The sequence below is a fragment of the Symphalangus syndactylus genome, chromosome 9, assembly GCF_028878055.3.
Source record: "Symphalangus syndactylus isolate Jambi chromosome 9, NHGRI_mSymSyn1-v2.1_pri, whole genome shotgun sequence".
Classification (NCBI taxonomy): Eukaryota; Metazoa; Chordata; class Mammalia; order Primates; family Hylobatidae; genus Symphalangus; species Symphalangus syndactylus.
In genome coordinates this window covers 82,383,745-82,399,590 of record NC_072431.2, presented here as the reverse complement: position 1 = coordinate 82,399,590, position 15,846 = coordinate 82,383,745, and the positions used below count along the sequence as shown (strand labels likewise).

At 37.3% G+C, this 15,846-nt stretch overlaps 1 protein-coding gene across 1 annotated transcript in view; it reads left to right on the top strand.

Moving 5' to 3' along the window:
- The window catches only part of ABCA13 (ATP binding cassette subfamily A member 13), a 514,266-nt gene that overhangs the window by 74,642 nt on the left and 423,778 nt on the right, over positions 1 to 15,846 (top strand). Inside the window, exons 14-15 of the mRNA XM_055294536.1 lie at positions 1,938 to 2,143; positions 2,920 to 3,059. Of these exons, the coding sequence (XP_055150511.1) occupies positions 1,938 to 2,143; positions 2,920 to 3,059 (346 nt within the window). The remainder of the gene's footprint in view (positions 1 to 1,937; positions 2,144 to 2,919; positions 3,060 to 15,846) is intronic.

The window sequence follows — 15,846 nt, the reverse complement described above, 5'->3', positions numbered from 1 at the left end:
TCGGGCTTCCTGGGTCCTTGATCTGCTTCATTCTTGGCTGCACATGCTAAGAAAAGCAGAGGAGCCTCTCTGGTGATTAGTCAATCCCAGCCAAACTGGGGTTTTGAGTGGTTACAGGGTTTAAAAGTCATGTTCCTCTCATGTAACTGCCCAGGACAATGGGCTACCCCTGTTGAGTGCTCAAGTGGGACTGCAGAATGTTGAACGATTTGTTTGGAAAGATTATTTTGTCAAGTTCCAGCCCTATTGTTCTTACTGAGAATTAAAATCACAATATTTATATTTTTAGAGTTCATTTTTCTCTCTCAGTATTACCTATTTTTTTATATCCTTAAATACCATGGAAATAAAACCAGTGAAATAATGAAACTAGTGAAATATAAATGATGTCTCAGCAAAATGAAAATTGGGATAGTAATTGAATAGTGTGCATAATTCAATCAATGATTTCTTGCATGACGTTATGCTGAAGGGAGTACAAACATGAAGAAGACACTATCTTGGTAGAGAAGGGCAAGCAACAATGAGAGCCTTGGAGCTCAGCATCTAGGAGTCTTCCCAAATAAGTCAGTGAGCCTTAGATGAGGTGTAAGATTTGGAAGCAAAGAGAAGTCAGGAGAGGATGCTAAGCAGGCAGAAAACTGTATGTGAAGGGCTAGGCATGGTAGCTCAGGCCTGTAGTTCCAGCACTTTGGGAGGTCTAGGTGGGCAGATCGTTTGAGCCCAGGAGTTTAAGACCAACCTGGGCAACATAGCTAAACCCCATCTCTACAAAAACAAAAAACAAAAATTAGCCAGATGTGGTGGCACACACCTGTAATATCAGCTACTCAGGAGGCTGAGGTGGGAGAATTGCTTGAGCCCAGCAGGTCAAGGCTGCAGTGAGCCATGATCACAACATTGCACTCTAGCCTGGGTGACAATGTGAGACCCTATTAAAAAAATAAAGAAAAAAATAGAGAAGAAAAGTGTTTGTGAATGCATGCAGGCACAAAAAACTTACCTGTTTGCAAATACCTTTCTTGCTACTGGATGTTAGCTCTTTCCTGGCAGAAATCCCATCTCAAATTTCTTTTTATCTGTAAAGCCTAGCTTGTAGTCTCATACAAAGCAGGAAACTATATATTTATAGGTTACATATACTTGAGATAGCCTTTTTGATGATGCCTAGGATACATATCACTAACAAATCACCCCAAAGCTCAGTGACCTAAAACAAAACACATTCTTTTCTCTCTCTTCTGACTCTGAGTTGACGGGGCTCAGTGGGGTGGTTCTTCTGATGGTCTTACTGGGCATCATTCATGTAGTTGCAGTCAGATGGCCGTGAGGGCTGGAGTCTGGTTAGTTAGGATACTGAGACGAGGGCCTCTAATTCTCCTCTCAGACTCAATATGTCTCTTCTCCAGGTAACCTCTCCATATGGCCTTTCAGCAGGGTAGCCAGACTTCTGACATGGCTATCCAGGGATCCCACACACAAGCAAGAACAGGCAAGGAGGGAGAGTAGGAGCTGCCACTCCTCAGAGAAGGCAGAACTAGAACTGGCACAATTCACTTCTGCTGCATTCTATGGGTTTATGTGAGCCAGATCTCAGCCTAGAGGAATTGCGGAAGGCGGTACTAAGAGTGAGACTCTCAGGAGGTCTGGTTCACAGGCTACTTGTCGCAACTAGCTAACACAGATAGCTATGACACTGGGTCCCATCCTACTTTATTATTGGATTAAGTTTTATTTTTGGACTCATTAACCTGAACATGAACAAAGATTCAATTCTAGAACTATAACTTAGATAATTACCATGCCATAGGGCACGATCTTTGATGTACAGTTTGAGTGGACCCTTTGTTAAGTGATACAGGGTAAAGGCTGCATCTCAAATACTCACATTTGAATTGCTTTATTTATTATAAGCAATATCTTCTTTTCTTGTTAAGGATCATATTTTGCAAGAGGTCATTACTTGGCACAAAAATATGTCAGTTTTAATACCTGAAGAATATTTGGACTGGCAGGAACTTGAGATGGGGCTGTCAGAAGCAAGCCTTTCCTGTACTCGGCTCTTCCTGCTGCTGGGAGTTGATCCCTCTCCTGAGAATAATGTCTTTTCTAGTGACTGTAAGCACCAGCTTGTCTCCACAGTGTAAGTACATGTTTGGTGGGAAACTTATAAACAATTGGGACATCAAAATGATTTCAACTGCCCCTTCTACACAAATGATAGATCAATATGGTAGATTATATTTTGAATAGAAAGAGGTTCAATTTATTTTTAAAATATTAACCTACTGGTACTGCTGGAAAGCATCTAAAAACTGTAAAATATGAAACAGTTCCTTTAATGTTTAACCACTGACTTAATCTTTCATTAGAAATTGAGGATCCCTGGTAAGTCCAAGGTATGCATGTGATTGAAGTTCTTGTTTACTTAGTTACTCAGAAATCGTGCACCACCTACCAATGGGAAGCTTCTCTTGGGAGCTGTAACTCTACAGAAAATTTGCCTTGTTTTTATTTTATGACTCTGTGAATTATATGTGTGATCAATTTCCATTTTCGTTGACTGCTAGGATGTTCTTCGTCAAATATGTCAATAGGGAATATATATTTTCTTAATCTTTAAGTTCACTTCCTGTTATGGCCTTTAATTTTCCTCTTTTTTTTCCTTCTTGATTTATTCTGTCTTATATTTTATGTATTCTTATAAATTGCTTTTCCTCATTTTTCAAATCAAGGTAGAGGAGTTTGTAAACAAACTTAAAAAATTAATAGAACTATTTGAAAGATTCTATTTCCTTACATAAGTGGACTGCCATGCATTTGCATATATTTGTTTTTAGAAAAATTTATAATGATCTAACTGTCATCTGCAAGATCATTTTTAAATTTTAATTTTCTCTGGATTCTTTTTGACTGCAGGATATTTCATACACTTGAAAAAGCACAATTTTTCCTGGAACAAGCATATTATTGGAAAGCCTTCATAAAGTTTATCAGAAAGACTTGTGAAGTAGCCCAATATGTAAATATGCAAGAGGGTTTCCAGAACAGACTATTGGGTAAGTCAGTAGTCTAAACTGCAGGAATGGGGGATGCTTTCCCCTTTTAGTGAGGAGACATAATTTCCTGAGAGTCTATCCTATTTAACAAAGTGGGGCTTAAAATGGGTGGCTTTCCAAGCACAATTTGGCATTGTGATTATTTCATATAATTTTTTCTCATCAATTATGACAAGACTTACCAGAAGTCCTGGATTGACTGAGCCATGTTGTTCCTGCAAACTTTATAATAGTGACTCCTTTTACTCTCAAGAATGTCCTGGTTTGGGTGATAAATACTTCTATATGCAGACTAGTCATGATCCTACTCACAAGAGTCCAGCTTTTCTGTTGTGGCCCTTCTCACTTTACTTAGCATTAAGATTGATGCTCACACTGGGGACAACACCCCATGAACCTGTAGAAGAAAACACAAACTGTTTTTCTCTATACACACACTCAACACTTCCAACGCTGCTGTGAACATATATGTGGATTTGTTCCACAACAAGCAATTCTCCATTTCTCCATTGACACTAACTGGGTGTCCTACAATTCAATTCAATTCTTGCACTATCCACCTGGAATTAGCATCAGATCCTACAGGTTAAGGGCTCAGTCCCACAAGATTGCCCCTACTTCAGATGCCAACCCCAAGTCCAGGCTTCCCTTCTCACTTCTGATCAATTGGGTATAAATCAGGATTTCCATGAGCCCCTTATTGCATTCAATAATTTGCTGGTACAAGTCACAGAATGCAGAAATACAGTTTACTTCCTAGGTTACTGGTTTATTAAGCAGATATAATTTAGGAACAGTAGACGGAAGAAATGCACAGGGACGAGGTATGTGGGGGCATGGAGCTTCTATGCCCTCTCCAGGCCTACCACCCTCCCAGCACCTCCATGTCCTCATCAACCTATGAGCACTCTGAACACTGTCCTTTTGGGTTTTTATGGAAACTTCCTTATGTAGGCATGATATATTAAATCACTGGACATTAGTGATTGACTCAACCTCCATCCCTCTCTCCCCTACCTAGAGGTTAGAGGGAAGGTAAGGGAATGAGAGGAGAGAGAACCTGAAAGTTCCAACCTTCTAATTACAGGGTTGGTTCCCCTGACAATCAGCCCCTAGTCACCAGTCATTCATTAGCATACATAAAGACACTACTTCCTATATTCCAAGGGTCTTAGCAGCTATGTGCCTGCCAGGAAACAATGGCCTAGACCAAATATATATATTTATTTTTTATTATGCTAACAGCTCACCTCTTTCCTTATCAGCTTCATAAAACCAAAAGTTCCCTAAAATTTAAATATTATAAACTCATAACTGTGCGATTCACAGGGAGTCCTCCTGTTCCCCAGAGACCTACTTTTTGGAAAGATGCCAGCATGGTAAAACTTGCACTTCTGACCTCTACTTTTTTACTCTAGAGCTGGTTGTATATTTCCATCTCTCCTTGGGAATTATCTTCTGCCCTGGTTTTCCAGCATGCCATGACACTGCTTCATCACAATGGGGTTATCAGCTTCTCCTTAGAAAGCCTGCATCTTGGACGTCAGGGATTTGGAGCAGGAAATGGGAGTTTCTCATTCATTTTCTGTGGCCATAATGACCTCGTATTTTTTTATTTCATGCTGTTTTTTAAACTGCTACTTTTAGAGTCTGCCAGAGATACTCCCTCTGTAACTCTCAGTTTCAAACCCAAATATGGTAAGATGGGCCTTTGCATTTTCTGCAGGTTACACTATAAAACTCTTCTGTATAGCAGCAGTACGGGGTTGATGGTAACTTCTCCAATGAGTTGGCCATATCCTTCTGGGTTGAGTACTCATCCTACACTTTAACTTTCACCTATACTACCTGTCCTCATTATCACTTATTTTTGCCCACTTCTGACTCTTTTCAGAAACAGGCTACAAAGAGTGACATGGAATAGTGGCAAGAGGCTTGTGGTTCAGAAGTCTCAATTATATTGATAATTGCAAATATTTATTGTATTTTCTATGATTATCTTGTTCAATCCTCATTCAACCTGTGAGATAGGTACCATTATGATTTCATTTTCAGATGAGAAAATTGAGGCTCAGAAAGATTTTATTTCTGGCCTAGGTCTCAAAAGTATTAAGCATCAAAGTCAAGAATACAAATCCAGGAAGTCTCACTCTGGATCCTGTAAGCTTAACCACTCTACTTTCTTTGGACAGATCCTTGCTGGGGGCTGACCTCTGTGAAAAGGCTTGCTGTATCACAGAAATATAACTAGTCTTATTAAGAAATGGAATTTTTAAAAATTATTTTTACTAAATATGTTTTTCTATTAATTTATTTTTTATCTTTATTATTTTCTTTCTTCTCGTAAATTTAGAGTGATTGTTGTTCTTTTTCTTGTTCTTGACTTTCAGATTTTCTTATTTTCTAATAGGTACTTTTAAGACAATAAATTTTGCTCTATGCCGAGCTCTAGGTATATTTCACATATTTTAATATGTCATAGTTTTGTTATCAATCAGTTAAAATATTTTCTACTTTTTATCATAATTTCTTCTTTGACTCAGAGTTATTTAGAAGTATATTGCTGGCTGGGTGCGGTGGCTCACACCTGTAATCCCAGCACTATGGGAGGCCGAGGCGGGTGGATCACAAGGTCAGGAGTTTGAGACCAGCCTGGCCAACATGGTGAAACCCTGTCTCTACTAAAAATACAAAAATTAGCCGGGCGTGGTGGGACACGCCTGTAATCCCAGCTACTCAGGAGGCTGAGGCAGGAGAATTGCTTGAACCCGGGAGGCGGAGGTTGCAGTGAGCCGAGATCGCCTCATTGCACTCCAGCCTGGGCAACAAAAGCAAAACTCTGTCTCAAAAAAAAAAAAAAAGGAAGAAGTATATTGCTTAATTTCCAAACATTTGGGGACCTTTTAAGTCACCTTAAAAAATAATTTCAACCTTGGGCCGGGTACGGTGGCTCACGCCTGTAATCCCAGCACTTTGGGAGGCAAAGGCGGGTGGATCACTTGGGGTCAGGAGTTCGAGACCAGCCTGACCAACATGGTGAAATCCTGTCTCTACTAAAAATACAAAAATTAGCTAGGCATGGTTGTGGGTGCCTGTAATCCCAGCTATTCAGGAGGCTGAGGCAGGAGAATCGCTTGAACCCAGGAGGCAGAGGTTGCAGTGAGCCAAGATCATACCACTGTACTCCAGCCCGGGCAACAGAGTAAGATTCCGTCTCAAAAAAAAAAAAAAAAAAAATTCAAACTTAACTTCCCTTTATTGAGAAAACATATTCTGAATGTTTTAATATTTTGAATTTGTTGAGATATGCTTTATGGCCTATATGGTCATTGATAAATGTATGTGCTCCTCAGAAGAATGTGAATTCTGTCATTGCTGGATAGAGTAGTTTATACTGTTAATTACGTCAAGTATATTAATTGTGTTGCTCAAATCATTCATATCTTATTTGTGTCTTATTTGCTTCTTCTATCAGTTACTAATATAGGTAAATTAAAATTTCCCACTAAGGTGGTAGATTTGTCTATTTTCTTTTTATTAGTATTTGCTGTATATAATTTGAGGTTATATTAATAGGTGCAAAAAATCTACAGTAAATATATATTCTTATTGGATGGACTCTTTTCTCATTAGGAAATGACACTCTTGCTCTAGAATTGTTTTTGCCTTAAAAATTGGCGTAATCTAATAAAATATTAGTATTAGTCCTAGCTTGAGCCCTAATGTTTAGCTGAAACACCACTTTAATTAAATTTATTATTAAGTATTTTTCTCTTTTGATGCTATTGAAAATAGAATTGCTTTCCTTTACAGTTGTTAATTGTTAGTGTATAGAAATGCAACTGATTTTTGGATAATGATTTTGCATGTTGCCACTTTGTTGACTTAGTTTATTAGTTCTAACAGTCTTTTTTTTTGTGTGTGTGTCTGGAATATTTAGAGTTTTCTACATATAGGTTTATGTTGTCTATGAAAATAAATAATTTTGTTTGGATGCCCTTCCTTCCCTCCCTCCCTTCCTTCCTTCCTCCCTCCCTCCCCCCCTCCCTCCCTCCTCCCTTCCTTCCCTTACTCCATTTCTTTTCCTTCTTCACTTCCCTTTCTTCCTTCCTCCCTTCCCTTCCCTTCCCTTCCCTTCCCTTCCCTTCCCTTCCCTTCCCTTCCCTTCCCTTCCCTTCCCTTCCCTTCCCTTCCCTTCCCTTCCCTTTTTTCCTTTCTTTCCTTTCTTTCTCCTAATTGTTGTGGCTAGAACTTCCAGTACTATGTTGAATACAAGTGGCAAAAGTGGCACCCTTGCCTTGTTTCTGCTCGAAGTGGAAACATTTCGTCTTTTACCATTGAGTATGATGTTTGCTGCGGGCTTTTCATTATGGTTTTATTATGTTGAGGTAGTGTTCTATTCCTAGTTTGTTAAGTGTTATGAAATGGTGTTAAATTTTGTTAAAACTTTTTTTCTGCATCAATTGAGATGATTATGTGTTTTCTGTCCTTCATTCTGTTAGTGTGGTATATTGCATCGATTTATTTTTGTGTGTTGAATTATCTTTGCATTATAAGAATAAATGCTACTTGTTCATGATGTATAATCCTTTTAATTAATTCTTTTTTTTTTTTTGCTATTGAGTTCTGTTTTTGTTTTATTTTGTGTTTGTGTTTGCTTTTTATTTTCATAGGTTTTTGGGGAACAAGTGGTATTTGTTTACATGAATAAATTCTTTAGTGGTGATTTCTGAGATTTGGGTGCACCATCACCCTAGCAGTATATACTATACCCAATTTGTAGTCTTTTATCCTTCACCTGCTACCCTTTCTCTGCCACCTTTTCCCCCTGAGTCCCCAAAGTCCATTGTATCATTGTTATGCCTTTGCATCCTCATAGCTTAGGTACCACTTAGGAGTGAAAACATACAATGTTTGGGGTTTTCCATTCTTGAGTTACTTTCCCTAGAATAATGGTCTCTAATTCCATCCAGGTCACTGTGAATGCCATTATTTTGTTCCTTTTTATGGCTCAATAGTATTCCATGGTATATATGTATACCACAATTTCTTTATCCACTAGTTGATCGATGGGCATTTGGACACGTTCCATATTTTCGCAGTTGTGAATTAAGCTGCTATAAACATTTGCTATTGAATTCTATTTGCTAGCATTTTGATGGTGTTTTTGCATCAGTGTTTATCAGGGATATTGGTCTATACTTTTCCTTTCTTGTGCTATCTTTGTCTGGCTTTGGTGTCAGGGTAAAGCTGACCTCATAGCATTTGAAAGTGTTTTCTTTTCTTCATTATTTTGGAAGAGTTTGAGGAGGATTCATGTTAATTTTTCTTTAAATATTTGGTAGAATTTACCAGTGAAGCTGTTTGGGTTCTGGAATTTTGATGGTTGGGAGATTTTTTATTAGTAACTCAAGCTCCTTCCTAGTTATTAGTCTGTTCTGATTTTCTTTTCTTTTCTTTTCTTTTTTTTTTCATAAATCCATCTTGGTAGACGGGTCGCTCTAGGATCTTACCCACTTCCTCTAGGTTATCCAAATTTTGATATGCAGTTATTCATAGTATTCTCCAGTAATCCTTTTTATGTCTATAAAACCAGTTGTAATGCCCATTTTTGTGTCTGATTGTAGTTATTGGAGCCTTCTCATATTTTTCTTTGTCAATCTGGATAATAATTTGTCAATATTGTTGATCTTTTAAAATAATCAACTTTTGGTTTTGTTGATTCTCTCATTTATATTTCATTTATCTCTGTTCTAATAATTAGTAGTTCCTTCTGCTAGCTTTGGGTTCTTCATCCTTAAGGCATAATGTTCAGTTAATAATTTGTGATCTTTTCTTTAAGTGTAAACATTCACAGCTTTATGTGTTCCTCTTAGTGCTGTTTCGCCTATGTCTCATTAAGTTTTGGTGTGTTGTATTTTATTTTCAATTATCTCACAATATTTTCTAATTTCCCTTGTAATTTCTTCTTTGACGTATTTGGGAGTGCATTATTGAATTTCCCCATATTTTTCAGTTTTGTTTCTACTATTAATTTCTAGTTTCATTATATTGTAATAAGAAAACACACTGTATTATTTAAATCTTTTAAAATATATTAAGACTTGTTTTGTAGCTTAACATGTAGTTTATCTTGGAGAATGTTCTATGTAGACTTGAGAAAAATATGTATTGTGCTGCGGTTGAGTGGACTATTTTGTACTGTTTGTTAGGTCTAATTTTTCTGTAGTGTTGTTCAATTTCTCTATTTCATTTTCTTTTTTTTCTTACTGATGTTTTGTTTGGTTTTTCTATTACTAAAAGTGGGGTACTGAAGTCTGCTACTATTATAGTAGAACTGTTATTTTTCTCTTCAATTCTGTCAATGTTTGCTTCATTTACTTAGGATCTCTGATGTTTGGTGCATAGATATTAATAATTATTTTATCTGTTTTGGTGAATTGATTCTTTTATCATTATATAATGTCCTTCTTTCTGTCTTGTAACAGTTTTTGACTTAAAGTCTATTTGTCTGATATTGGTAGGGATGCCTTATTCTCTTTTGGTTACTATTTTCATGAAATATCTTTTCCCAGTCTTTCTCTGTTGACTTATGTGTGTCCTTAGATCCAAAGTGCTTCTCTTGAAGACAGCATGAAGTTGGATCATATATTTTCATTCATTATACTAATTTGTGTCTTTTGACAGGGGAACTTAATCCATTTACATTTAAAGTAATTATTGATAGGGAAAGATTTACTTTTGCCATTTTGACATTTGTTTTTAGACTGTCTTACAGCTTTCCTATCCCACATTTCCTGCATTACTTCCTTTTTAGTGTGTGTTTAATTGACTTATGATTTGATTCCCTTTTCATTGCCGTTTGTCTGTATTTAGATATATATTTTTAGGCTCTATAAAAGTTATGAAGATATAAACCAAAATTACAATAATAGGTTTGTATATTTGTTCATGTGTTGATCTTTACTAGAAAACTTTATATATTTGAATGGCTTTACGTTACTGCCTAACACCTTTTTGTTTTGACTTGGAAGACTTCCTTTGGCATTTCTTATAGCAAAAGTCTAGTGTTAATGAACTGTCAGTTTTCATTCATATGAAAAAGTGTTAATTTTACTTCCACTTTTGAAGAACAACTTGTTAAATATGGTATTCTCTGTTGATAGGTTTTTTTTTTTTCTTTCAGCACTTTAAATATGTCATTCAACTGCCTTCTGGCATGTAAGAGAAGTCAGTTGGTAATCCTATAAAAGCTTCATTGTATGTTATGAGTCGTTTTTCTTTTGCTGCTTTTAAGATTCTCACTTTGTCTTTGACTTTCGATAGTTTCATTATAATATGCCTTCGTATGGATCTCTGGGTTTATGCTCCTTGAAGTTTTTTAACTTCTTGCATTTGTATATCCATTTATTTTTCAAATGTGGAGTGTTTTCAGCCATTAATTCTTTAAATACACTCTCTGCCCCTTTCTCTTTTTCTCATCTTCTGCTTGTGTATATGGGTTGGCTTGGTGGTGTCTCATAAGTTCCTTGGGCTGTGTTCATTTTTTTTCTTTGCTCCTATGATTTGATTGTTTCAAATGGCCCATCTTTAAGTTTGCTGATTCTTTCTTTTGCCTGAATTTCTAAATTCAGTTATTCAATTTTTTAGCTCCAGAATTTCTTTGGGTTCTTTGTAAATACAGCCATGCATCACTTAATAATGTGGATGCATTCTGAGAAATGCATTGTTAGGCAATTTTGCCATTGTTCAAACATCATAGAGTATATTTACACAAACCTAGGTGGTATAGCCTACTACATACCTGGACTATATGGTTAGCCTATTGTTCCTAGGCCACAAACATATACAGGTTATTCTACTGAATACTGTAGGCAATTGTAACATGATAGTATTTGTGTATTTAAACATATATAACATAAAATGGTAAGGTAAAAATATAGTATTATAATCTTATGGGACCAAACATCATTATGTGGTATATGACTGTAATCTCTATCTCTTTGCTAATATTCCGCTTTGTTTATAAACCATTTTCTAGATTTAGTTTGGTTGTTTTTCACTGTGTTTTCTTTGAGTTCATTGGCCATATGTAAGGTAGTTGTTTTAATTTATTTATCAAGTAAGTCAGAGGCCTGCATTTCTTTAGCGGACAATCTCTGGAGATTTATCTTGTTCCTTTGAATCATTCGTGTTACTCTGTTTTATTTTGGTATGTCTTGATATCTTCTGTTGAGATTTGGACACTTGAAAATAATTTCCGCTTCCCCCAGCTTTTGTAGAATGGCTTTGTGCAGGGGAAGACCTTCATTGCCCAAACTGTTTTAAAGGCTCAGGGTCTTTTAAATCTTTTCGAGGATGTGTATTCCCTAAGCCTAAATGTGTGCTTTTATTCCACTTCCCTGCATACATAGCATCTGCTTTAAAATGTATTAATTTCTTCATTCTCCTGGTTCATCTCAAAAGCCTTGGATGTTTATTGTATTCCTGTGTCCATATTGATTACTCCTAGCCACCTACAGTAATACAGACTCCCTGCAGCTCTAACATGCCACGGTGACTGACTGCTGCTTTCAGTGGCCTCCAACCTGGCATCCAAACTATGCCACTTTTCTCATCTGTGCTCTACATCAGGCAAGACAGAAATCAGTCACTTCGGCAGCCCCTAGGCAAGCCAAATATTGCCAGCAAGTTCTATTTTTTCCCTTGTATACTGAGGGAGGAACTTGGAATTGATACACATCTTCCTGACAGTGGCATATTGTGCCATGAAGGGGATGAAGAGTGAATGAGAAAAATGTCACAAAATTTCGCAATGAGTGTGACATTTTCTTGGATTATTAGGGATTTACTTGGCTGTTGCATCTTCTTAACTGATTTCTAGTGCCATGGTGCAATCTCACCTCACTGCAACCTCTGCTTCCAGGCTCAAGCGATTCTCCTGACTTTGCCCCCTGAGTAGCTGGGACTACAGGTGCAGGCCACAGCACCTGGCTAATTTGTATTTCTTGTACAAATGGGGTTTTGCCATGTTGCCCAGTCTGGTCCCAAACTCCTCAGCTGAAGTGATCCACCTGCCTCAGCCTCCCAAAATGCTGGGATTACAGGCATGAGCTACAGCACCTGGAATATTTCTTCATATTTATCCATCTTGAGAACTTAAGACGTGTGGACTTACATATTTATTGTCTTTGAACAATTCCATATTACTATTTCTTTAAATATTTCTTTTACATCAATTTCTTTTTTTTTTCTTATTAGGACTCTACCTATGTGTGTGTGTGTCTGTGTGTGTGTGTTCGTGTGTGTGTCCCAAATGTTTCTTCTTTTTTCTGTATCGTTCCTCCTGTTTTCTTCAGTCTCTATGCCTCGGTCTGGGTGGTTTTTCTCTGATTTATTTTCTAGTCGAGAAATTCTCTCTGCAGAATGTGTTTAATTAAGCTTACTCCTTTAATTCTTAATTTCAGTTATTACATGTTCTAGAATTTTCATTTTATTTTATAGGTTTTACTAAATATTTTCTGCCTGATAACTTCAATAACTTTATTTTCTTGGTGTCAGTATCTATTGTAAGCTTTTCCTATTTTTTTCCCCAATTCCTATTGTTTTTATACAACTTTTTTTCTCTCTCTTTTTTTTTTATTATTGCACTTTAAGTTTTAGGGTACATGTGCACAATGTGCAGGTTTGTTACATATGTATCCATGTGCCATGTTGGTGTGCTGCACCCATTAACTCGTCATTTAGCATTAGGTGTATCTCCTAATGCTATCCCTCCCCAATACCCCCACCCCACAACAGTCCCCAGAGTGTGATGTTCCCCTGACTGTGTCCATGTGTTCTCATTGTTCATTTCCCACCTATGAGTGAGAACATGCGGTGTTTGGTTTTTTTGTCCTTGCGATGGTTTACTGAGAATGATGGTTTCCAGTTTCATCCATGTCCCTACAAAGGACATGAACTCATCATTTTTTATGGCTGCATAGTATTCCATGGTGTATATGTGCCACATTTTCTTAACCCAGTCTATCGTTATTTGACATTTGGGTTGGTTCCAAGTCTTCGCTATTGTGAATAGTGCCGCAATAAACATATGTGTGCATGTGTCTTTATAGCAGCATGATTTATAATCCTTTGGGTATATACCCAGTAATGGGATGGCTGGGTCAAATGGTATTTCTAGTTCTAGATCCCTGAGGAATCGCCACACTGACTTCCACAATGGTTGAACTAGTTTACAGTCCCACCAACAGTGTAAAAGTGTTCCTATTTCTCCACATCCTCTCCAGCACCTGTTGTTTCCTGACTTTTTAATGATGGCCATTCTAACTGGTGTGAGATGGTATCTCATTGTGGTTTTGATTTGCATTTCTCTGATGGCCAGTGATGATGAACATTTTTGCATGTGTTTTTTGGCTGTGTAAATGTCTTCTTTTGAGAAGTGTCTGTGCATGTTCTTAGCCCACTTTTGGATGGGGTTGTTTGTTTTTTTCTTGTAAATTTGTTTGAGTTCATTGTAGATTCTGGATATTAGCCCTTTGTCAGATGAGAAGGTTGCGAAAATTTTCTCCCATTTTCTAGGTTGGCTGTTCACTCTGATGGTAGTTTCTTTTGCTGTGCAGAAGCTCTTTAGTTTAATTAGATCCCATTTGTCAATTTTGGCTTTTGTTGCCATTGCTGTTGGTGTTTTAGACATGAAGTCCTTACCCATGCCTATGTCCTGAATGGTAATGCCTGGGTTTTCTTCTAGGGTTTATATGGTTTTAGGTCTAACATGTAAGTCTTTAATCCATCTTGAATTAATTTTTGTATAAGGTGTAAGGAAGGGATCCAGTTTCAGCTTTCTACATATGGCTAGCCAGTTTTCCCAGCACCATTTATTAAATAGGGAATCCTTTCCCCATTTCTTGTTTTTGTCAGGTTTGTCAAAGATCAGATAGTTGTAGATATGCGGTATTATTTCTGAGGGCTCTGTTCTGTTCCATTGATCTATATCTCTGTTTTGGTACCAGTACCATGCTGTTTTGGTTACTGTAGCCTTGTAGTATAGTTTGAAGTCAGGTAGTGTGATGCCTCCAGCTTTGTTCTTTTGGGTTAGGATTGACTTGGCGATGCAGGCTCTTTTTTGGTTCCATATGAACTTTAAAGTAGTTTTTTCCAATTGTGTGAAGAAAGTCATTGGTAGCTTGATGGGGATGGCATTGAATCTATAAATAACCTTGGGCAGTATGGCCATTTTCACGCTATTGATTCTTCCAACCCATGAGCATGGAATGTTCTTCCATTTGTTTGTATCCTCTTTTATTTCATTGAGCAGTTGTTTGTAGTTCTCCTTGAAGAGGTCATTCATGTCCCTTGTAAGTTGGATTCCTAGGTATTTTATTCTCTTTGAAACAATTGTGAATGAGAGTTCACTCATGATTTGGCTCTCTGTCTGTTATTGGTGTATAAGAATGCTTGTGATTTTTGTACATTGATTTTGTATCCTGAGACTTTGCTGAAGTTGCTTATCAGCTTAAGGAGATTTGGGACTGAGACAGTGGGGTTTTCTAGATATACAGTCATGTCATCTGCAAAGAGGGACAATTTGACTTCCTCTTTTCCTAATCGAATACCCTTTATTTCCTTCTCCTGCCTAATTGCCTTGGCCAGAACTTCCAACACCGTGTTGAATAGGAGTGGTGATAGAGGGCATCCCTGTCTTGTGCCAGTTTTCAAAGGGAATGCTTCCAGTTTTTGCCCATTCAGTATGATATTGGCTGTGGGTTTGTCATAGATAGCTCTTATTATTTTGAGATACGTCCCATCAATACCTAATTAATTGAAAGTTTTTAGCATGAAGCGTTGTTGAATTTTGTCAAAGGCCTTTTCTGCATCTATTGAGATAATCATTGTGGTTTTTGTCTTTGGTTCTGTTTATATGCTGGATTACATTTATTGATTTGCATATGTTGAACCAGCCTTGCATCCCAGGGATGAAGCCCACTTGATCATGGTGGATAAGCTTTTTGATGTGCTGTTGGATTCGGTTTGCCAGTATTTTATTGAGGATTTTTGCATCAATGTTCATCAAGGATATTGGTCTAAAATTTTCCTTTTTGGTTATGTCTCTGCCCGGCTTTGGTATCAGGATGATGCTGGCCTCATAAAATGAGTTAGGGAGGATTCCCTCTTTTTCTATTGATTGGAATAGTTTCAGAAGGAATGGTACCAGTTCCTCCTTGTACCTCTGGTAGAATTTGGCTGTGAATCCATCTGGTCCTGGACTCTTTTTGGTTGGTAAGCTATTGATTATTGCCACAATTTCAGAGCCTGTTATTGGTCTATTCAGAGATTCAACTTCTTCCTGGTTTAGTCTTGGGAGGGTGTATGTGTCCAGGAATTTATCCATTTCTTCTAGATTTTCCAGTTTATTTGCGTAGAGGTGTTTGTAGTATTCTCTGACGGTAGTTTGTATTTCTGTGGGATCGGTGGTGATATCCCCTTTTTCATTTTTTATTGCATCTATTTGATTCTTCTCTCTTTTCTTCTTTATTAGTCTTGCTAGTGGTCTATCAATTTTGTTGATCTTTTCAAAAAACGAGCTCCTGGATTCGTTAATGTTTTGAAGGGTTTTTTGTGTCTCTAGTTCCTTCAGTTCTGCTCTGATTTTAGTTATTTCTAGCCTTCTGCTAGCTTTTGAACGTGTGTGCTCTTGCTTTTCTAGTTCTTTTAACTATGATGGTAGGGTGTCAATTTTGGATCTTTCCTGCTTTCTCTTGTGGGCATTTAGTGCTATAAATTTCCC